General features: G+C 39.9%; 2 protein-coding genes across 3 annotated transcripts in view; both read right to left on the minus strand.

Annotated features, from left to right (window-relative positions):
• The window catches only part of LOC126483723 (cytochrome P450 6k1-like), a 659,078-nt gene that overhangs the window by 195,228 nt on the left and 439,980 nt on the right, over nt 1–23,870 (minus strand). The window lies entirely within an intron of this gene.
• The window catches only part of LOC126483726 (cytochrome P450 6k1-like), a 31,758-nt gene that overhangs the window by 758 nt on the left and 7,130 nt on the right, over nt 1–23,870 (minus strand). Inside the window, exons 2-4 of the mRNA XM_050106832.1 lie at nt 21,498–22,397; nt 10,378–10,614; nt 5,460–5,711 (exon numbers count right to left, since the gene is read on the minus strand). Of these exons, the coding sequence (XP_049962789.1) occupies nt 5,460–5,711; nt 10,378–10,614; nt 21,498–22,389 (1,381 nt within the window). The 5' untranslated portion in view covers nt 22,390–22,397. The remainder of the gene's footprint in view (nt 1–5,459; nt 5,712–10,377; nt 10,615–21,497; nt 22,398–23,870) is intronic.

Consider the following 23,870-nt stretch of genomic DNA (forward strand, 5'->3'; position numbering starts at 1 on the left):
AATGTGTGCGGTGGGAATCGGGGTTAAAAAGAAGCTTTGTCCGCGACACGTAAATTCCCAGACTTTATTTCAGAACGAGAGCACTTGGCGACTTACAACAGACATCACAGGATTTCATAGCTTCATGAAATTTTTTCTCGCTGACAACTTCTACAAAATGATGAAAGGAACATCGTTTACACTTACTACTTTTCCGTTGTTCACGCATTAAAAGTACCGCTTAAAGCATAACGTCATAATTTATAACTTCTTTACTACCAACTGTACTCGCGACACATTTTACAGACAGTACCCACATATGCCGCTGAATGTAGCTACAGTATTATATCATTGTACGACACGTGGTTCAGGAAATGTGCAAATATACCACTGGATACAAATGCAAAATTATTCAGTGTACGACACATAGTTCAGAAGTTATGACGCCATAAATAATGAGATGCGTGAAAAGCCGCTGCATCTTGCGTGATGTTTAAATTTATTACTTATTTGCCACTAACGCTATTCGAAATAAATATCGCATACGGTATTGACATATGCTGCTGAAGTACCTACGTTATTATTTCATTGTACAACACCTAGTTCAGGAGATACGACGTGATAAACCTTGAGATGCATGAGGAACTACCTCATCGTGCATGGCGTTTAAATTTATTTCTTCATTACTACTAACTCCATTCGAAAACATGGTGGAGACAGTATCCACATATGCCGTTGAGTGTACCTACAAAATTATAAATTGAACTTCATCCTATGTCTGGAGTGCGGGTCTTCTGTTGGTGGAGTTCCAATAATAAAGTACCAACAGTCGTTATTTTGGTTTTATTTGTTAGGCAACCAGTTTCGGCATTGCATGATGCCATCTTCAGGCTTGCATATATCGAGTAACCCTCGTGTCAGAAACCAATGCAGCACTGTCAACTAGTATTGTGAAGTTTTTTTCCCACAGGCACGTGAGCTCCTTGGAGTTGCTGACAGCTGTCCAAGGAGTGCACACGCCCGTGGGAAAAAAACTTCACAATACTAGTTGACAGTGCTGCATTGGTTTCTGACACGAGGGTTACTCGATATATGCAAGCCTGAAGATGGCATAATGCAATGCTGAAACTGGTTGCCTAAGAAATAAAAACAAAATGACTGTTGGTACTTTATTATTGGCTACAAGATTGTATCTTTGTGCGACTCAATAGTTCAGGAGATAAGACGTCATAACCATTTAGCACAAGGCCAGACGCTGCTTGGTATACGCATGGACCCACAGCCGTAAATAAATAACTGAGCAACGCTGGGTTTCTATGCTAATGTGCCTATAAAGATACCAGAGCCATCAAGATAAAGTGAAAAATAAAAATATACCCTCTGCTTTATATAGTTTAGGTTCGCAACAACACACGGTCACATTTTTCTTTTTCTGTTTATCCGGCTCTTTTGAATATTTATAGCTTTCATATTTAGTTTGCAGCCTTGTGTTTTCTGGGTTTTTATGTCTAATGATGACTAATTAGAACCACAAGCTGTGAAAAGTCGTAAGTCAACCAAATGCAAACAAGACATTTCCGAATACCATAGAGCATTTCAAATAGATCACATGCTTCATCTTGACAATTTTAAATTTCATTACAGTAGTATTGAAAGCTTGAAATAATTTATTTCACAACCTAAAACCGTCATATGTAACTTGCTGTCGTGGATGAATTGCACAGGGTTGTTTGACGCTCCAAAAAGAAATGCACAGAACGCTATACAGATAAGAAATGCATCGAAAGTGAATGGAGAGATAGTAGGTATTGTGGACCCACCTAACAAAAATTTTGTGTTTCATCTCCGTCAGTTCTAGCATATTTATTACCAGCTGACTTAGCAATGATCTGATTTTGCCTTACTATATAAAAAGATTTTTTAAAAAAAATCTTAAAGTATATGAAACGGGATGTATGCGACAGTCCAGTAAATAAGTTCACAATTTAAACGTAACAACAAGTTTAAGAAAGGGGGGTCAGTAAATACAAAAAAATTTAGAACATCTCTACCGAATAAAAGAGAGCAGGTTAACAAAACTAATAGTCCTGTAGTCCTGAAGAAAGAGGTCAACGATAATCTGCTCCATAAAAATAAAAAGAATAGAAAAAAACATTAAATTATCAGAAACTACAGATAGGAACACTCTTAAGTACAGAAGCATCCCGAGTTCAACGTAAAAAAGGAAAAAGAACATAGGCATGAGAAATTAATGGCAACATGGAGAAGAAGACTATGGAGTACTGAAAAACGGAAACAAGGAAAATATTGAGTCTTATTCCTTACAGAATCATGTTTATATTCTTAGATGACTGGATTCAAGCATGTCGTATAATCATGTTCACATCAACACGCTGGGCTGTGGTCTCAGAGTGAGCGTGGGCCATATACGAGTAGTGTAATGCAGGTTCCTGAAAGAGCTATGTGTCACGTGTTCATATAAATGCCTAAACGTCAAAAAATACAAACATAGTCGCGGCAGGAAAAAAAAACTTTAAAAAGCAAAATATAAAAATTTGTTATATCAAATGAAGAAATGCCATTAACAACGCTATTCGTTCCAGTTCTCCGGAATAAATGTGGATTCGTATTTCTAGATATACCGATTTGGCACAGATTTTTAGTTATCAAGACACATTCATTACATTACAGGTCCACAATTCGTGTGATTCTATTTCAATTACCGTATCACTATTGATTCCACCCATTTTATTTCAGTGAGTTTCATTTACTTAATCAGGCGCTTCGATTTTTGTTCATACAAGTGATTTAGATGTAAAGTTTCGTGCACAAAAAAGCACGAAATGTGAGAGCTTTTCATAGATGACTTGTAGCTGGTTTATTTTTTCACTGAGTATAAAATTGTAGAAACTAAAAGGGTGAGGTACAGGGAGCGTCAGATTGTCTAGTCGAATTTAATCTGGCGATTCTGAGGGAATTATATTAGGAAATAAGAGGCTAAAAATAACAGCTGAGTTTTGCTATTTAGTCAGAAAAATAACTGACGACTGGAAATATTGAGCATAAACATTTCTGAACAAGATAATTCTTTCAACACTGAATACATCTATAAATCCTAGAAAGGCTTTTCTGAACGTATTTGGCTCGAGCTCAGCCTTGTACGGGAGTGAAACGTGGACAGTAAACAGCCTATGCGAGAACAGAATAATAGAATGCTGAAAATTAGACTGGTAGATCGAATAACAAATGAGGAGGTACTGAAAGATATTGGGGGAAAAGGAAATTGTGGTACAGCTTGACTAATTAAAGGGATGGGATGATACACAGATGTAAGGTATCAAGTCGTTCTCAGTTTGGTAATGGAAGTGTGGAGGGTAAAAATAGTAGAGGGAGGCCATGACTGAAATGGATGCAGGTAGCTCTAGTCTCGAACAGGATAGACTAAGGTGAGAGTTGGATCGATCGAGTCTGTGGCCTCACGACCACAACAACCATAGTAGTGTTCGAACAGTCAGCACGGTTTATTCTAGTGTTTCACATTAACTAAATTTACCTAACGTACTTACGTTTCTTGATACGTTGGAAAAATCGTAATTGACATTGGATGTAAGTTGGTTAGGAACTGCATTAAACATGCACTACTGGCCATTGAAATTGCTACACCAAGAAGAAATGCAGATAATAAACGGGTATTCATTGGACAAATATATTATACTATAATTGACATTTGATTACAGTTTCACGCAATTTGGGTCCATAGATCCTGAAAAATCAGTACCCAGAACAACCACTTCTGGCCGTAATAACGGCCTTGATACGCCCGGGCATTGAGTCAGAGCTTGGATCGCGTGTACAGGTACAGGTGCCCATGCAGCTTCAACACGATACCACAGTTCATCAAGAGTACTGACTGGCGTATTGTGACGAGCCAGTTGCTCGACCACCATTGACCAGACGTTTTTCAATTGGTGAGAGATATGGAGAATGTGCAGAACAGGGCAGCAGTCGAACATTTTCTGTGTCCAGAAAGGCCCGTACAGGACCTGCAACATGCTGTCGTGCATTATTCTGTTGAAATGTAGGATTTCGCAGGGATCGAATGAAGGGGAGAGCCACGGGTCGTAACAGATCTGAGATGTAACGTCCACTGTTCAAAGTGTCGTCAATGCGAACAAGAGGTGATCGAGACGTGTACACAATGGCACCCCATACCATCACGCCGGGTGATACGCCAGTATGACGATGATGAATACACGCTTCCAATGTACGTTCACCGCAATGTCGCCAAACACGGAAGCGACCATCATGATGCTGTAAACAGAACCTGGATTCATCCGAAAAATGACGTTTTGCCATTCGTGCACCCTGGTTCGTCGTTGAGTACACATTCTCAGGAGCTCCTGCCTGTGATGCAGCGTCAAGGGTAACCTCAACCATGGTCTCCGAGCTGATAGTCCATGCTGCTGCAAACGTCGTCGAAATGTTCGTGCAGGTGGTTGTTGTCTTGCAAACGTCCCCATCTGTTGACTCAGGAATCGAGACGTGGCTGCACGATCCGTTACATCCATGCGGATAAGATGCCTGTCATCTCGACTGCTAGTGATAAGAGGCCTTTGGGATCCAGCACGGCGTTCCATATTACCATCCTGAACACACCGATTCCATATTCTGCTAACAGTCATTGGATCTCGACCAACGCGAGCAGCAATGTCGCGATACGATAAACCACAATCACGGTAGACTACAATCCGATCTTTATCAAAGTCGGAAACGTGATGGTACGCATTTCTCCTCCTTACACGAGCCGTCACAACAAAGTTTCACCACACAACGTTGGTCAACTGCTGTTTGTGTATGAGAAATCGGTTGGAAAGTTTCCTCATGTCAGCCCGTTGTAAGTGTCGCCACCGGCGCCGACCTTGTGTGAATGCTCTGAAAAGCTACTCGTTTGCATATCACAGCATCTTCTTCCTGTCGGTTAAATTTCGCGTCTGCAGCACGTCATCTTCGTGATGTAGCAATTTTAATGGCCAGTAGTGTAGATATCCTTCAACGTGTCACATATATTAATAATTAATGTATGATACTCTTTCATCGTGTGCACTAGACGTGGAAATACTTTCATATGAGTTATGTAAAGAAATCGAACAACTGTGAATGAGACTCGCACTGTGTGGGTTCTGTACAAACTTTACAGTGTATATGGATAGTTCATTTGTATTATAGGTTCTGATGAGTGAGTTTCCAAGTATCTAAGTATATGGCATAAAACGGCCACATCTTTTCATTCCATTGACTTACAAATATTAACACCACTATAGGACTGTAGACTGTAATAACTGACACTAACTTCAGCTTCTCCGTCTACCGCTCCTGAGGAAAACGGCAACAGTACGATCCTACAAGCGTTCTGTTTTTACCGATTGAGGAACGGAATACTAAAACAGCAAACAGTAAAGGTGAAATGAGGAGTGACTCACCAATGCAGATACGTGGCCCTTCACCAAAGGGTAGATAGCTGTAGGGATGCCTGGATGCCTTCTGCTCCTCAGAGAAGTGCTCCGGGTCGAATTTCTCGGGGTTTCGGAAGAATTTCCTGTCATAATGGAGCCCCATGACTGGAATGAGCACCTTAGTTCCTTTCTCCAAGACACAGTCGTATCCTGGAAGCTTGTAGTCCTGCACCACCTCGCGATTTAAAACTGGAGCGGGAGGATACATACGAAGGGTTTCTGAAAGAAAAAAGGGAACGGATGTCAACGGAGGTGTTTTAATAAATATTCCACACTGGTCCTCAATGTGGAGTTTTTTTCTCCCTTAGCGATTGTAGTTCAGTTGTTGTCTGAAAATAAGTCAAAGAAAATGTACAAGCGTGGTAAATAGAGAAAGAGAAGATGTGTTAATCATTAAGTCCTACACCGTTTGGTCAATTAACTGTTTTTTTGAAGGCCTTTGCCAACTACTAAGTATTTTACGAAACGCGCTACAGGCGGGTATCGATATGTGCTGTTTTGCCACTGTCGGTTTGTTAATAACGATCACCCCACATAAAAATACATTTATTATTTATGTACCATGTCATGGTCTTTTACGGCCTGCTTTCTGGTGTAACTGTTATTTTAATCATTAAGTGTAGCAAAGTATGTATTAGGAGTGGACAGTATGAGCAGTGCATCGTCCGAATTATTCTTCGCAGGACTGAAAGACACTGAACATCATTGTGCAGGTTTTCATGTCCACGTCACACGCTGATTAGGAGCGAAAAGAGAGAGTACCATGCAGAACAATTAATAAAATACGTGAAGGCGATGTAATTTTAATTCTTTTAGGTGCCTGTATTGCTGTTAGATTGAAGGGAGTGGAAGGTAGGGTTGCTACAAAGTGGGATACTCATTAACAGCGGTCGGCGTATATTCAAGTGAAAACACTTAAACTTGGGGGAGGAAGTATAAGTTTCCAGAATCTTTTATATTCTTTCTGTATCAACCGTATCCATTTGTGCAAGAATGCAATTATAAAACTAAATTGTTAGTCAAAACACTAACATAAACTTGACTAATCCAGTCATACACAGTAACAATTCACTGCTCCTGGACCATTGACAATAACTTCAAATAAAAATTCATCATAAATCTTATAGGAATTGTAACAAATAACTGATATCCAAAATGATGCATAACTATTGCTTTTTGTGGTCTGAGGTTTGGTGTATGGGTGATGCCCAAAATCCATTAATAAATTTGAAAATACGGTTTAAGATGTAGATACAGCATTCTGTGGCTGATAACAATGAGCCTGTCGCTATGGCCGAGGCGCTTCAGCCTGGAACCGCGCGATCGCTACGGTCGCAGGTTCGAATCCTGCCTCGGGCATGCATGTCTGTGATATCCTTAGGTTAGTTAGGTTTAAGTAGTTCTAAGTTCTAGGGCACTGATGACTTCAGATGTTAATTCCCATTGTGCTCAGAGCCATCTGAACAATCTGATAAGAATGAGTGCGGAGGGTTCTTAGTGCAAAGCAGTTAACAATGTAAAGTGTTGAAGAAATGAACAAATAAGGAAGGTATTAAATACTCTCTCTCTTTCTGCTGAATAAATTAGGAAAAAAGTACGGCATTAAATATCTCTCTCTCTCTCTCTCTCTCTCTCTCTCCCTTTCTCTCTCTCTCTCTCTTCTCTCTCTTTCTCTCTTTCTCTTTCTCTCTCTCTCTCTTGTGTGTGTGTGTGTGTGTGTGTGTGTGTGTGTGTGTGTGTGCGCACGCGCGCACGTGTACGTAGGACATAGGATGTAGGTTGTACCTGGTTGCAGAGTAGAAGTGCGGTACGTTGTTGGAGCACTTTCGAGTCTTCTGCGTCCAGACAGCCGTGCAACAGAAGGTAAATGTATTCAATTACTCTGTTTTTAAATGAAAGCATTCACTTGTAATGTGGTGACTCTTTTTCTGAAATTACAAAAATTTATTCGCAAAAATCTTTTCCCAAAAATGTGCCTAGGAACAAAAATATCGAACTGTTCCAACTGGGAAAATCTTGTCAGTATTGTATTTAACAGTATATTTGTTACATTGTTACTCTACTACACATCAACAGTCATTAAGAGAAATGAGACTAAGGGGAAACATTATCAAAAACCAGTTTAAAGTTAGAAACATTTTGAAATAGGAACTATTGAAAAGAGATGTGAATTTCTATCTCCAAGGGAGGTAAAGTTGTTAAGACGGCAAAGAAACTCTGTTCACTCGCAGATATTACATGTTCCGTGGTAGAAGACCTTGTCTCCGTTGTTAGGTACAACATTGTGCACGGCCAATGGAGTATGGCTTAATAATCCACATACGTAGGAGTTTGCTCATCACGAAATTGTATAACTGCAGAACTAACAAAATCATACAAATAGCGTTCATATATTATAAGGCACTTACTTGTGTAGAACTAAAAATTCTTACAAATGCTGCACAAAAACTAAACCTCTAATCTCACAATAACGAAACGAGCAGAAAATGCCAGAAACTGTTAATGGCTGTCTTTGGTAGGGACTGTTAATTCCATTCGTGCTTTTGCTTGATGTAATGGTTTTATTTCACTTGCAAAGTGCGTGAATTTTGCTTGCAGTGATCATACGATGACGTTCAAATGTGTGTGATTAAAAAATGTTTCAAATGGCTATGAGCACTATGGGACTTAACATCTGAGGTCATTAGTCCCCTAGAACTTAGAACTACTTAAGCCTAACCAACCTAAGAACATCACAGACATGCCCGAGGCAGGATTCGAACCTGCCACCGTAGCAGTCGAGCGGTTCCGGACTGAAGCGCCTAGAGCCGCTCGGCCACAGCGGCCGGCAAATGTGTATGAATTCCTACGAGACCAAAGTGCTTAGGTCATCGGCACTGTTGTTCGAGGTTATTCACGGGTCGTAGTAAAACAACTAGCTACACAACTGCATGTGTCTGTTGATAGTGCTGACACACTCGTTCAGCAGTTGGGTACTCATGGATGTGTGCCGGCAGGGTTCTTCGCCGTCTAAGAGAAGACCATAAAGATTAACGAAGGACCTTCTGTGGGACTGCTGGCACATTACATGGCTGATCGTGACAATTTTTTTGAACACCGTCACAGGCGATGAAACATGGGTTCATCTCTTCGGCCCGGAAACAAATCGGCAGTGCATGGAGTGGCGCCAAGTTAAAGCCACACCCTCAGCCGGTCAATTCATGGTGACTGTCTTCTGGGACTATGAAGGGGTTATTCTGTTTGATGTCCTCCTTCATGGTCAACGTTCAACTCTGAAGTGTATTGTACCACCCTCAGGAAACTGTAGAACTGACGTCAGAGTTTTTGTCGCCACAAAAATGCAAACGAACTTCTCCTTCTCCATGACAACCATGACAGCTCAAGGCCTCACACACGTCTGTGCATCTAAATGGAGAACCAATCTTCACTGGATTGTTTTCCTTTATCCACCCTACAGCCAGCACCTCGCATCTTCTGATTTCCATTAGCCTGGCCGAATGGAGGATGCACTCCGAAGGAAGTACTACATGGACGACGGGGAGGATATTGACGTGGCAAGACTTTGGTTACAACGTCAGCCAGTAAGAGTGGTACCATGCGAGCATACAGGCCCTCCCAGTATGGCGGTGTAAGGCCATCGCATTAAACGGAGAGTACGTTGAAAAATAGGATTGTGTTGTACTGTATGTTAACTGGGTGCCTAGAAACGACGGTGACGCTCCGTCCCCGCCGCAGCCGCAGTGGTCAACAATCCCACGACGAGTACTGCGGTCCACTTCACCCCTCCGCCGCCCCACATCGAGCCCAGGGCTATTGTGCGGTTCGGCCCCCGGTGGACTCCGCCCCCCCCCCCCCCCCCCCCCGGGAACGTCTCACACCCAGCAAGTGTAAACTCTATGTTTGTGTGGTAGAGTAACAGTGGTGTAAGCGTACACGGAAGACTTGTTTGCCCACATAGTGTAGCTGAGGCGGAATAAGGGGAACCAGGCCGTATTGGCCGTGGCAGATGGAAAACCGCCTAAAAACCATCCACAGACTGGCCGGCTCGCCGGACTTCGACACAAGTCCGCCGGGCGGATTCGTGCCGGGGTCTAGGCGCTCCTTCCCGTCCGGAAAGCCGTGCGTTAGACCGCACGGCTAACCGGGCGGGCTAAAAATAGGAATAGTAGCCAAACGAGTGAGCAATAACAAAGTGTATAGGAATCCTGAATAAAACCAAACTGCTTTCTGAAAAAAAATGCTTTGCATTACTTATTCAACAGCCCTTGTACATCAGTGATTGGCCTATATTGTAAATATATGACCATAAATATTCAGAGAAATAGTGTTGTGTATGGATGTCAGTGAGTGATCATTTTGTAGGAGTGAACTGTGTCATAATACGTGAACAAGGAGTATATGCAGCAAGTTATGTAATTATGTCATTTGTTTGGAATGATGTTCACAAGGATAGACATAATGTTTTAACTATCATCCCAAAGATTTGAAATTAGGTAATTAATTTCTTGTTTCTTTGCGTCTGCATGTATCAGTACAGGTACACACTGAAATTCCCAGCCTACAACAGAAGACCACTAGCGGAGCCGAAAAAAAAATGACGCAGCCACTGTCAAACAGAGATGGGCTGCATCACTGGTTTGGCCCCAACAGCTGATTCCTACCACATTACGACGTGGCGGTTTCACTGTGTACCTGCAGAGATATACCTGCATACAAAAATAAACAAAAAAATTCCGTAGTTTAATTTTTTCGATGTGATAATTGTAACTTTTTTGTACCACTTGTAATAATTAAGATCTTCTCCGCTAACGTCCATTAATGGGTTCATAATCCTACTTTAATTATTATAATGTATGATCAAAGTAATGAAAAACATACAACGTACCGTTCACCACCTTTTCCAAATACGGCATCTGGGTCATTATAATGTCATACGTCACATCACCGTTGTTCTTCTTCAGTACGTCGTCAATTTCTTCTTGCACCTTCTTCTGGATATCCCGATGTCTAGCGAGCTCATACAGGCAGAAGCTTACGGTGGTGGAGGATGTTTCGAACCCAGCGAGGAAGAACACCCACGCCTGTGCTGCCACCTCCTTGGTCGTCAGCGTCTTACTTTTCTCTGCCAGGGACAAAATATGTTCGTAAACAGACTGTTACTTATACCATCAAACAAATCAGCTTAAAGATACGAACCACTATCTCACATTGAATCGTTAGAAGCAGCTTCTTCCTGAAAATTGCTTTCGAAATGTTCTTACATTATAACAAACTGTAATAGCAACAATAATGGTTGCAGAAAACATACCTCTCACCCATATTACCTCTAAGTTCGTAATATTTAGAAAATATTTCGTAGTCTTAAATATGGTACATAATAATTTTTACACGATGTTTGAAGCAGTTAGTCCCATACTCTTAGGAGGCAGTGTTGGTGAAACTAAAACTAGGTGGTATAAATGTAAGTCCGTAAAGAAATATTGCTGTGTTAAGATATGGGCTATTTTACTTGTTTCAGACACGACGCTCATTGCTTATTTCTTACGGCTGACAGTCTCTGTACTTCTCCCACTAATTCTAATGTCAGTTACAACCAATTTCTGACAATGACCGAGTGCTGAAGCGGAATACTGAAGACGTGCAATTCGTAGATTGCACTGTATTTACATATATGTTGAGTTTCACATCGAATTATTTAATGAATTAACATAATAATTACTTATGGTCAGGTTGAAATACTCGATCGATCATGGAATCAAATATCGGAATGGTGCGAAAAGTGGCAGTTGACCTTAAACAACGAAAAGTGTGAGGTCATCCACATGATAACTAAAAGGAACGCGTTAAACATCGGTTACACGATAAAGCAGTCTAATCTAAAAGCCGTAAATTGAACTAAATACCTAGGTATTAAAATGAAGAACAATTTAAATTTGAAGGAACACACAGAAAATGTTGTGGGGAAGGCTAACCAAAGACTGCGTTTTATTGGCAGGACACGTAGAAAATGTAACAGACCTACTAAGGAGACTGCCTACACTACGCTCGTCCGTCTTCTTTCAGAATACTGTTGCGCGGTGTGTGATTCTTACCAGATAGGACTGACTGAGTACATCGAAAAAGTTCAAAGAAACGCAGCACGTTTTGTATTATCGCGAAATAAGGGAGAGAGTGTCACAGAATTGATACAGGATTATGGGATGGACATCATTAAAAGAAAGGCGTTTTTCGTTGCGACGGAATCTTCTCACGAAATTCCAATCACCAACATTCTCCTCCGAATGCGAAAATATTTTGTTGACATCGACTTACATAGGGAGGAACGATCACCACAATAAAATATGGGAAATCAGAGCTCCTACGGAAGGGTATAGGTGTTCATTCTTCCCGTGCGCTACACGAGACTGGAATAATAGAGAATTGTGAAGGTGGTTCGATGAACCCTCTACCAGGTACCTAAGTGTGATTTGCAGACTATCCATGCAGATGTAGATGTAGATGATTTAGTATATGTGTTTTAGTATGTAGCATGAGTGACTAGATTCACGAGGCTACACGTTTTAGCAGAGTAATTATCAAGCGCTGTTTGCCAATAATTTTTGGACGTCCAATTACTCATGCTATCGGAGAACGTTTCCCTTGTAGAAGACAACGTATGGGAGACCCCCCCCCCCCCCCAATTTTTCTTTACCTCGTAGGACAGTATGTTAAAGAAATATTTATTTTGCGGAGGTTCAGTAACAAGGCCGTCTCATTCACATGACTTTAATCACTGATATTAATAATTTCATTTCATCTTCCATTTCATATCTGATGTAACGCGAGCCAATCAGCAATGAAAACAGCTTAGAAGAGCTTATCTGCTATGCATGTGACAAAATCTGACGGCAATCAGAAGTTTTCTCATGTTGTTGTTGTTGTTGTGGTCTTCAGTCCTGAGACTGGTTTGATGCAGCTCTCCATGCTACTCTATCCTGTGCAAGCTTTTTCATCTCCCAGTACCTACTGCAACCTACATCCTTCTGAATCTGCTCAGTGTATTCATCTCTTGGTCTCCCTCTACGATTTTTACCCTCCACGCTGCCCTCCAATACTAAATTGGTGATCCCTTGATGCCTCAGAACGTGTCCTACCAACCGATCCCTTCTTCTGGTCAAGTTGTGCCACAAACTTCTCTTCTTCCCAATCCTATTCAATACTTCCTCATTAGTTATGTGATCTACCCATCTAATCTTCAGCATTCTTCTGTAGCACCACATTTCGAAAGCTTCTATTCTCTTCTTGTCCAAACTATTTATCGTCCATGTTTCACTTCCATACATGGCTACACTCCATACGAATACTTTCAGAAATGACTTCCTGACACTTAAATCAATACTGGATGTTAACAAATTTCTCTTCTTCAGAAACGCTTTCCTTGCCATTGCCAGCCTACATTTTATATCCTCTCTACTTCGACCATCATCAGTTATTTTGCTCCCCAAATAGCAAAACTCCTTTACTACTTTAAGTGTCTCATTTCCTAATCTAATTCCCTCAGCATCACCTTACTTAATTAGACTACATTCCATTATCCTTGTTTTGCTTTTGTTGATGTTCATCTTATATCCTCCTTTCAAGACACTGTCCATTCCATTCAACTGCTCCTCCAAGTCCTTTGCTGTCTCTGACAGAATTACAATGTCATCGGCGAACCTCAAAGTTTTTATTTCTTCTCCATGAATTTTAATACCTACTCCGAATTTTTCTTTTGTTTCCTTTACTGCTTGCACAATATACAGATTGAACAACATCGGGGATAGGCTACAACCCTGTCTTACTCCCTTCCCAACCACTGCTTCCCTTTCATGTCCCTCGACTCTTATAACTGCCATCTGGTTTCTGTATAAATTGTAAATAGCCTTTCGCTCCCTGTATTTTACCCCTGCCACCTTTAGAATTTGAAAGAGAGTATTCCAGTCAACATTGTCAAAAGCCTTCTCTAAGTCCACAAATGCCAGAAACGTAGGCTTGACTTTCCTCAATCTTTCTTCTAAGATAAGTCGTAAGGTCAGTATTGCCTCACGTGTTCCAGTGTTTCTACGGAATCCAAACTGATCTTCCCCGAGGTTGGCTTCTACTAGTTTTTCCATTCGTCTGTAAAGAATTTGTGTTAGTATTTTGCAGCTGTGACTTATTAAACTGATAGTTAGGTAATTTTCACATCTGTCAACACCTGCTTTCTTTGGGATTGGAATTATTATATTCTTCTTGAAGTCTGAGGGTATTTCGCCTGTTTCATACATCTTGCTCACCAGATGGTAGAGTTTTGTCAGGAGTGGCTCTCCCAAGGCTATCAGTAGTTCCAATGGAATACTGTCTACTCCGGGGGCCTTGTTTCGACTCAGGTCTTTCAGTGCTCTGTCAAACTCTTCACGCAGTATCGTATCTCCCATTTCATCTTCATCTACATCCTCTTCCATTTCCATAATATTGTCCTCAAGTACATCGCCCTTGTATAGACCCTCTATATACTCCTTCCACCTTTCTGCTTTCCCTTCTTTGCTTAGAACTGGGTTTCCATCTGAGCTCTTGATATTCATACAAGTCGTTCTCTTATCTCCAAAGGTCTCTTTAATTTTCCTGCAGGCGGTATCTATCTTACCCCTAGTGAGATAGGCCTCTACATCCTTACATTTGTCCTCTAGCCATGCCTGCTTAGCCATTTTGCACTTCCTGTCGATCTAATTTTTGAGACGTTTGTATTCCTTTTTGCCTGTTTCACTTACTGCATTTTTATATTTTCTCCTTTCATCAATTAAATTCAATATTTCTTCTGTTACCCAAGGATTTCTACTAGCCCTCGTCTTTTTACCTACTTGATCCTCTGCTGCCTTCACTACTTCATCCCTCAAAGCTACCCATTCTTCTTCTACTGTATTTATTTCCCCAATTCTTGTCAATTGCTCCCTTATGCTCCCTGAATCTCTGTACAACCTCTGGTTCTTTTAGTTTATCCAGGTCCCATCTCCTTAAATTCCCACCTTTTTGCAGTTTCTTCAGTTTTAATCTACAGGTCATAACCAATAGATTGTGGTCAGAGTCCACATCTGCCCCTGGAAATGTCTTACAATTTAAAACCTGGTTCCTAAATCTCTGTCTTACCATTATATAATCAATCTGATACCTTTTAGTATCTCCAGGGTTCTTCCATGTATACAACCTTCTTTCATGATTCTTAAACCAAGTGTTAGTTATGATTATGTTGTGCTCTGTGCAAAATTCTACAAGGCGGCTTCCTCTTTCATTTCTGTCCCCCAATCCATATTCACCTACTATGTTTCCTTCTCTCCCTTTTCCTACACTCGAATTCCAGTCACCCATGACTATTAAATTTTCGTCTCCCTTCACAATCTGAATAATTTCTTTTATTTCATCATACATTTCTTCAATTTCTTCGTCATCTGCAGAGCTAGTTGGCATATAAACTTGTACTACTGTAGTAGGTGTGGGCTTCGTATCAATCTTGGCCACAATAATGCGTTCACTATGCTGTTTGTAGTAGCTTACCCGCATTCCTATTTTGCTATTCATTATTAAACCTACTCCTGCATTACCCCTATTTGATTTTGTGCTTATAACCCTGTAGTCACCTGACCAAAAGTCTTGTTCCTCCTGCCACCGAACTTCACTAATTCCCACTATATCTAACTTCAACCTATCCATTTCCCTTTTTAAATTTTCTAACCTACCTGCCCGATTAAGGGATCTGACATTCCACGCTCCGATCCGTAGAACGCCAGTTTTCTTTCTCCTGATAACGACATCCTCTTGAGTAGTCCCCGCCCGGAGATCCGAATGGGGGACTATTTTACCTCCGGAATATTTTACCCAAGAGGACGCCATCATCATGTAATCATACAGTAAAGCTGCATGCCCTCGGGAAAAATTACGGCTGTAGTTTCCCCTTGCTTTCAGCCGTTCGCAGTACCAGCACAGCGAGGCTGTTTTGGTTATTGTTACAAGGCCAGATCAGTAAATCATCCAGACTGTTGCCCTTGCAACTACTGAAAAGGCTGCTGCCCCTCTTCAGGAACCACACGTTTGTCTGGCCTCTCAACAGATACCCCTCCGTTGTGGTTGCACCTACGGTACGGCTATCTGTATCGCTGAGGCACGCAAGCCTCCCCACCAACGGCAAGGTCCATGGTTCATGGGGGGGAGTTTTCTCATAAATACTCGAATCTTTGGGTAAGTGAGCTGAAAGGTGCCTAAGAATAACTGGTAAACATGTAGAGGGTAAGTTTAAAATCGGGTGATTGTACAATATACTCAACATGCAGGGTTCACTGCTTCCATTCTCACACGGCATTACTCCACGACCTCTGATCTCTATTTGCATGAAGTGTTTGGATTACTTTTTGGAAATATCATTGTATACTGCAGTAGACACCAGCTATTTACCTAAATCTTCAAGGTATCCCGTCACATGTTGTCTTTTAACATCGATACAACTGGATGGGTGCTAGTAATGGCAGAAATATCAATTACTGTTAATCAGAACAACACGATGGGAGTTCGTAGCACTAATTTCCTTATCACCACAGTGCCAATATCCTGCGTTGTATCTCAAAAACTCCCCACAATATGGCATGGAATGAGAGCAAGAGACACTATCGATGGCGAAACCAAAAGAACTAAAGTGGTGTAGTGATAAATATTTTTCCAGGCACAACATCTTTAGATCATTAGTGAATTAAGACGCCAGTTATTCATCACTGGAATTGAACCGCTCACACAGCTGCTGTCAATGAAGAAAGATTCTGTTAGGAGATTAAGAAAGGGAATTTTTTGTCCTACTACATATTCCTACTGACACCTATAGAGATGATGGAGCTGATAACATGAAAGCAATTTATTGGTATTAATATCATTCTTAAAGAATGAGTTATCGTTGTACGATTAGATTCTAGATACAAATATTCACCAAATTGTTATTACGACTGAGAGAGTGATACATGAATAATTTGTTTGACAACGTCTAATGTTGTACAGCTAACCATTAAGGACGTACAATAAAACTGCAGTAAGCAATGATGTCTTAGTAATCAACAACATTAAATCTCACGTCACCTCATTGAATGATATCTGTGTTGTCTGTAATATGAATGAAACCACAGTAAGAGTACGGTATATTGATACAGAAATGTTTTAAGCTGACACTGATAAATGTAAGATTTCTGTAGGTACCAGGATAAGGAACTACTGTGATTTCAGAGGAGCCAAATTACGGACAAAGGTGGCACCTAAAGGCTGAATCAGAAGGTTTACTGCATGCGTAAACAGGCTTTACAAGCCACGTGAAGGCAACCTGCCTAGGAATGAGACCCTAAAATGAACACCTCTGATCCTCCAGGTTGGGGATCCTGCATTGGGATGGTACCTAATCTACTTAAAGCATTAAAACACTCGTAAGTTTCATAGAAAAAAGCCAGACGAACCCGATAGACGCAACCAAGGATAGGAAAAAAGCAAACGACTTGGCAGAGCGGATACATTGAAGACTGCTGCATGGAATGTAAGTAATTTCAACGTGAACGAGCTTGGTTTGTAAAGAAAGTAAAAACAAAGAAACATAAATATGGCAATGATTAGTGAAACTAAGAAAAAATATAAAGGTCACCAAAGATGGCTTGAGTACATACTGATGTGTAGTGGCATAGAACACCAAAACAGGGTAAGTGCTGGAATTGAACTATTAAATGACAAGAAGTCGTAAAAGACCCTCACATTCTCGAGATATGTAAATGAGAAAATAATTATTGCTGGACATTAAGACTTAAAAAGGTTATCTCACCCTGACTGGACTATATGCACCATATGAAGGATGGGTAGACTATACTGAGTAGTTCTGTCATACACTGCAGGAGGATATAGACGAAAAGAATGAAGAAGATTGTATAACTCTGACAAGAGATTTAAATGCGAGGAATATGGAAATAGAAAATGTGGTAGGAAAACATGGAGAAGCACACCTTAACAAAAATGGAATAAAATTTAGAGCATACAATAGTTATAACAAACTAAAAATCACAAACAAATTGTTCCAAAAAAAAGAAATATACAGATATATTTGGAGCGCCATAGAACTGAGATCAGTAATATACTATGTATTAGTCAGTGAAAAAATGAAGGGAATGTTATAAGATACATGAGTCTACAGGGGAAGCGACAATTTAAAGATCATTTTCTACTCGTTAGTAAAATGATTATGTGGCCAATGTGGAAGAGAAGCAGTATAAAGGAGACGGGATTTTAGTAAAAGAGATTTTATCAAAGATGACTGACTAAGTATATGTTAGAAATATCAACAACAGAAGACACAGGAATAGCATGGAACAACGTCAGACAATATCTTATAAGAACGATATGGAATACAGAAAGAGACATTAAGAGAGAAAGAAAATCCTTTTTGAATTTGATATAAAATGACTCAGAAGAATCAAGAGAAAATTACAAATAACAACGAAAGAAACCAAAAGCGGTTATAAGGATTGCTGGAATAGGTTGGTCACCCAAACAGAAAATGATGTGCAAGAGTGTACAGACTTCTGTTATAAATAGTTGTTGAGAAACCTGAATAAGATGGAGAGAGATACTGTGAAGACAGTTGTAACAGAAAGTCAGGGTTCGGTGAAAAATCATAAAAATCTTTGGTACAATAATAATCAGTTGATGGAAGAAGAGGAGATGATTGAAACAAATAGCTTGATCCAATTCCAGAAATACTACTGCAATATCGATTTATACACTTGATAAATATGCGCTGGCTTGGAATCAGAATACTGGAGCAGTGGAGGAGAACAAATCTAGTATCAGTCTTCAAGACAGGACTTACATCCAGCATAAAAGTTATAGAGGAAAATAACTAGCTTGAACACAGGATACAAAATATACGCTAAGATACTTAATGCTCATTTGCAATCCATAGCAGAGACCAAGTTATCTGAAGTTCAGTATTGGTTGAGAACAGAGAGATCTTCCTAAAGTAATGTACACACAACAAAACAATAATGCAGAAGTGTAGAGAATGTAAGCTTCTGATATATACATCACAATCATCGATTTTAAAAAGGTGTTTGACATGGTAGACAGGAATATACTATGGGAAATTTTACAAATACATGGGCGCTGTGAACATCTAACATCAGCAATAAAGAGTCTGTATTTGAACGTACAGATAGTTCTGTAGGAAGGAAGAGAGCCTCAGATATTAATTATAAATTAAAGTCAGATATAACTATACCCTTTCTCTGATATTTGTAACACTATTGTCGATTTCATCTTATTTATCTCATATAACATCTTTGTCTGCTCACGTTTAATTTAATCTCTGTAGCACCATATTCTTTGATGTAACACCTATGAAACTGTCTTGTTAATAATTTATGTTACTGTAGATAATGCATATATGTAATTTCGGAAGCAATGCTCTTCAAAAGTTCTGAAATATTAAAATTATTCTTGTGGAACTGCTTCGTGCATAGGGAAAGTTTCTTTGTAATCATATAAAACCTGGAGGTAAGTCCCTCTGCCAAGAAACTGGCTTGGCAGGAACGGAAAAGGTGGATTTCGCAAGACTCCTTTCTGTTGCAAGTCAGTTGGTGGTTAGCCAGCAAACTGTTTACACGTTTTGTGCTGAATGAGGCAAAAGGAGCAATAAGAGTAATAAATATTGCTTCGGATGTGGAAGACTTTTGGCTTTTTTTTCACGTCATACATTGATTAGCTCTGAACTACAAATATCCGGCACTAAGAAGAGAAATTTCAGAGCTTGTTATACGAAAGGAGCTGTTACGACTTTTCTGCCTTTTTTAGTTGCCACAAAAGATCGCCACAGCCATCGCCTTCGTCTCAAATAATCATATGAACGCTGTAAAATTGAATTGATCAGTTATTTAGTTTCTTACTAAAATAATAACAGTGTTTGGTTCGAACTTCATGTTGAGACCTATATTTTAAACTTAAGTCATTTACCTAGGCAGGGTCATTTACCAAGTGTCGCAAAGTGTTTCCAACTATCCTACTTAACTTAACTGAAAAGTAATTGCTTTAATGAATAGCGTTTGATAACTTTTGTTGAGCAGGAGATTTCTTTAACATTCAGTGATTCTTTTTTCTGAAGTACTCTAGGTGATTTTTATGGGACAATAGGTGAAGCTATACCGAAATATAATTACAAATGGAAGATCAAAAGTATTTTGTTTAGATGTCATTGTTAGTGCAGTATTAAAGGTATTTGCATAAAACTGTGATTCTTCATAGTAGTTACTGACTAATGAATTGGAAGGTCTAGCACATGGAAATTAATGCACAGGTTTGTAATAGTGTTAACATTTTCACGTATCTGTAGTTAAAAGTGTTTTTCATATTGTGGCTTGAAGGAAGTGTTCAGCTTTAGTCTGAGTCCCTGAAAGATCCTCATGTCGAAGTTAGTTGTGCCCCACCACCAGTAATCAATTGCATGTAATGGTCATTAACTTACATGATTTAGAGTATGAACAGTAAGTTTTATTGAGACCCAGTTGTTGCCAAAAGGTTTCATGTTCCTTCGTCTACTTCATATCAAATCACTGTTAAAATGCTTGCTAAGTTGTGCTACTCTTTGATATCCTATTTCAGTACCTAATTTCAGTGTCAAACAAGTCAATCCCTATAGTTAATTTTCTTTATGAACAGTGGAAGTACTTGGCACAAGTATGGCTAATTAGGGTGGCGAACGTTTTCTTTTAAATAATTGGAGTTTACATCATAACTAATAGAACCTTGGTGTGAATGCCGTTTGTTCTGCTACTGCTAGTCTTTCATGAAACAAAAACTGTCCAATACCTTTACATCTCACACAATCACTGTCAAATCAAATTCCTTTCAAAGGCGGAACATTATCCTTGTATTGCCAGTTTAATATAGCCGGTAGTGTTTTACAGTGTGTAATATATATTTATATGGCACCATTCGTTTGTGACAATTTCAGTTCCATCACAATGTGTTGACCCAGGAGAAACCAAACTTGTTAATATGCTGCTATCCGATAACGACCTGCTGCTTATAGACAAAAGAGAAGATGGATTGCAAAGAACATTACGTAAGTTGCACCTGTGGTCAACTCAATACAATCTGAATACTTCCATAAGCAAAATAAACACGATGGCGTTCATAGTAAGAAACCCCTTAAAAGCCCAAGTAATGGATAAATAACCAGCTAATTGAACAAGTCCCTAGCTACTGTGACTAAAATAAGTCGACAACAATAGGAACATGAATATTAAATAAGTTCCATATGATATGTAGCACTATGGGGTGAACATTAAAGAACAATATCCGTAAAGACCTCCAGCTTAAATTCTATAATTTAATGGCTGCCCTAGACTGCTTAAAGGAATGAGTCATGGATAACAGAGAGAAAAAGAGAGAGAGAGAGAGAGAGAGTTAAAAGCAGCGGAAATAAAATTTCTAAGATCTGTAAAAAGATGTTCTAAAGAAGACTGATTTATAAATTAAGAGACCAGAGAAGTGTTGCAAATGTGTAACCTAAATGATAAAATACAGCTACATAACAGTGGAAATATTATTTGGACCATATGAATGACAGAAGACTGCAAAAAATTGCAAGTAGATGTAAGCCAGTCGGAGAAAGAAGCGTGGGAAGCCCAAGGAAAGACGAGAATAAATTATGGCTCAAATGGCTCAAATGGCTCTGAGCACTATGGGACTCAACTGCTGTGGTCATAAGTCCCCTAGAACTTAGAACTACTTAAACCTAACTAAACTAAGGACATCACACACATCCATGCCCGAGGCAGGATTCGAACCTGCGACCGTAGCGGTCGTGCGGTTCCAGACTGTAGCGCCTTTAACCGCTCGGCCACTCCGGCCGGCTAAATTATGTGAAACCAGGATAGGTTACGAAGGGCTAAGCCTTGTTGGGAAGAAGAAAAGAACAAAACGCTCATAAAGGAGACTTACGTTCAGCACTCTTCTGCCCAGTGATTGAGAAGCTGTCATCAACATATCCATTGTTCTTCAACTGAATCATCAACTGCATGAAGTCCTTCCTAATGACGCCTGTCTTCTCTCGGTGTTTGACTGTGTCATCAACGACGCGTGTAAAGTACTCCGTGACGTCCTTTGGTGTGAAAGGTATTGGCAGCAGGTTGCGCAGTTTGGGATTAGAGAATCCCAGAGCCTGAGTCAGGTAAGAACGGACAGATGGCTTGAAGAAGCGCCGTCCCCACTGGCGGAACTCCGCCTCGGGGTTGTGCTGGCTGTCAACGTCGATGCCGAAGGCGCAGGAAGCAATGACGTCGGTGGAGTAGCGGGCAATCAGCTCACGGACTTCCACAACACTGCCCGCAGGTGTGACGTCAGCCAGAACCCGCGCGCAGTCGAGCACTATGCCGAACATGGCGCGCATTTTTCCCGACGTGAACGTGGGCGTCAGCTTCTGTCGCAGAACCTTCCACTTGGTTCCTCCGAGAAAGAAGAGGTGCGCCATCAGGTGATCTGTCTCCTCGTCTACGTAGATGCCCCGATCGGGAAAGTAGTTGAAATCCTTCACTAAGATCGTTTTTATCAGCTCTGGATCCCTCACAACAAGAAGAGGGTTGTTTAATGAGTAAATACCCACGACGTCCTTGCCTTCTGCTTCAGAATAAACGTCTTTCACATCTTCACCCGGAGATTTCCGCATTAGTGTCGTGTTCCAGCCATTTCCTAGTGGAAAAGACGGCTCCAAGTATGGCACACCCTTCTTCTTCCAGTAGGTGTAATTGATTTTGAAGGTAACGTACAGTACTGCGAAAACTGTTGACAGTACAGCCAACATTTCAGTCACCCATGAATCGAAGAAGATTGCCATTTTGGTTCCTATGGAGAAGAAAAAATGGATTAGAACATTAATATGATTGGATTATATGCATTACAATACTTACTATTTATATGACTAGCTGCGTTGCTCAAGCAAGTCACCGCCACAACTATGTAAAATAATAAACCTGACCGTTAACTGTATTAGTTTGTTGGTTTACATTCAGTATCTATATAAATAAAAATGTAAATGTTTGTTATTCCAGAATAGTGTGTCCCCAAACGTTCTAGACACAACGTTGCTTTCAAATACAGAAGTGTTATTGGGTAACTATTTCTTTAATATATGACATACAATACTTGTGTATCTTTGTGAGACTTTTTGTAAAAATGCATCGCTGTTATTAAATTTACGTACATTTATGCATTACATACATTTAAAAAATGGATAAATAAAAAAGCACATGCATATTCCAGTAGAACGTTGTGTCAAAATTTCAAAGAAATCGGTTAAAACTGTCGGAGATTTGCAACTAGGAACATATGCATTTCCTATATGAAAAATGTAGATGTTCGTTTCTACAAAATCTCAAATTTGCGAAATACTTTATGGATTGAAATTTTGACACAACGTTGCATTCGAATACTTAAGTGTTTTTATAAACCTGCTGGATCGCCATCGGGTATATAGGTAATATATATCTAACAAAAGAGGAAACATTATAAAAATGTACATGTTGGATTGTTCAGACTCATTAACCTCGGACATTTGTTGGCCTATTGCTCTATCCCACATTGCTTTCTGTTTTAGAACTGTAGATTATTTGTGATCACACTACAGATGGTATGGAACAAACATCAAAAACAAATTTGAAACTGGTACCTTAGAATTTCTCCCCTTTTTTGTGAGAAGGAAACTACTATAAATGTGTAAATGTCATACTATGAAATTATTCCGTTACTCACGTGAGAATGTCTCAAGTAATGGCTTGTAAATGAACAACTACGTTCTACACTAATCACCATTAACTCAAACGTAAACGAAACTAAGACTGAAAACTATATAAATTGCTCTTAGCAAGAAATGATTACCGTAATTTAAGTAAATAAAATTTTATTACAGTGTGAAGAACGTATAAATCTCCTGGCTGGGTAGAACAGGTCGCCACCATTTTAATGGGTGACAGAAAGCAGACATTCATGCAGAATTTGTGGACGATAATAAAAATATGAACTGATGAAACATTAATTAATGATAGATGACAGAAATATTTAAAATTTTCGTTGAGTAAAAGACAACCACCTAAGTTGGAGAAAGCAGTGTTACTGGCAAAATGATGGCAGGTGCAACCACGTCGGATTTCCTCACATTTTCCTCCAAATCCTGTACGACAGTGAAAACTGAATATAATACAGTGGATCTCAATCTCTTCTTGCACAGTCTGATGGGCATAATTTTTCTACAAGTCGTATCGAAAATCCGTCATTCAATGAGCGTTAGAACAGCTTAGTTTTCTACTCTCATATACGCAC

This window comes from Schistocerca serialis, chromosome 6 (genome assembly GCF_023864345.2).
Source record: "Schistocerca serialis cubense isolate TAMUIC-IGC-003099 chromosome 6, iqSchSeri2.2, whole genome shotgun sequence".
NCBI classification, from domain to species: Eukaryota; Metazoa; Arthropoda; class Insecta; order Orthoptera; family Acrididae; genus Schistocerca; species Schistocerca serialis.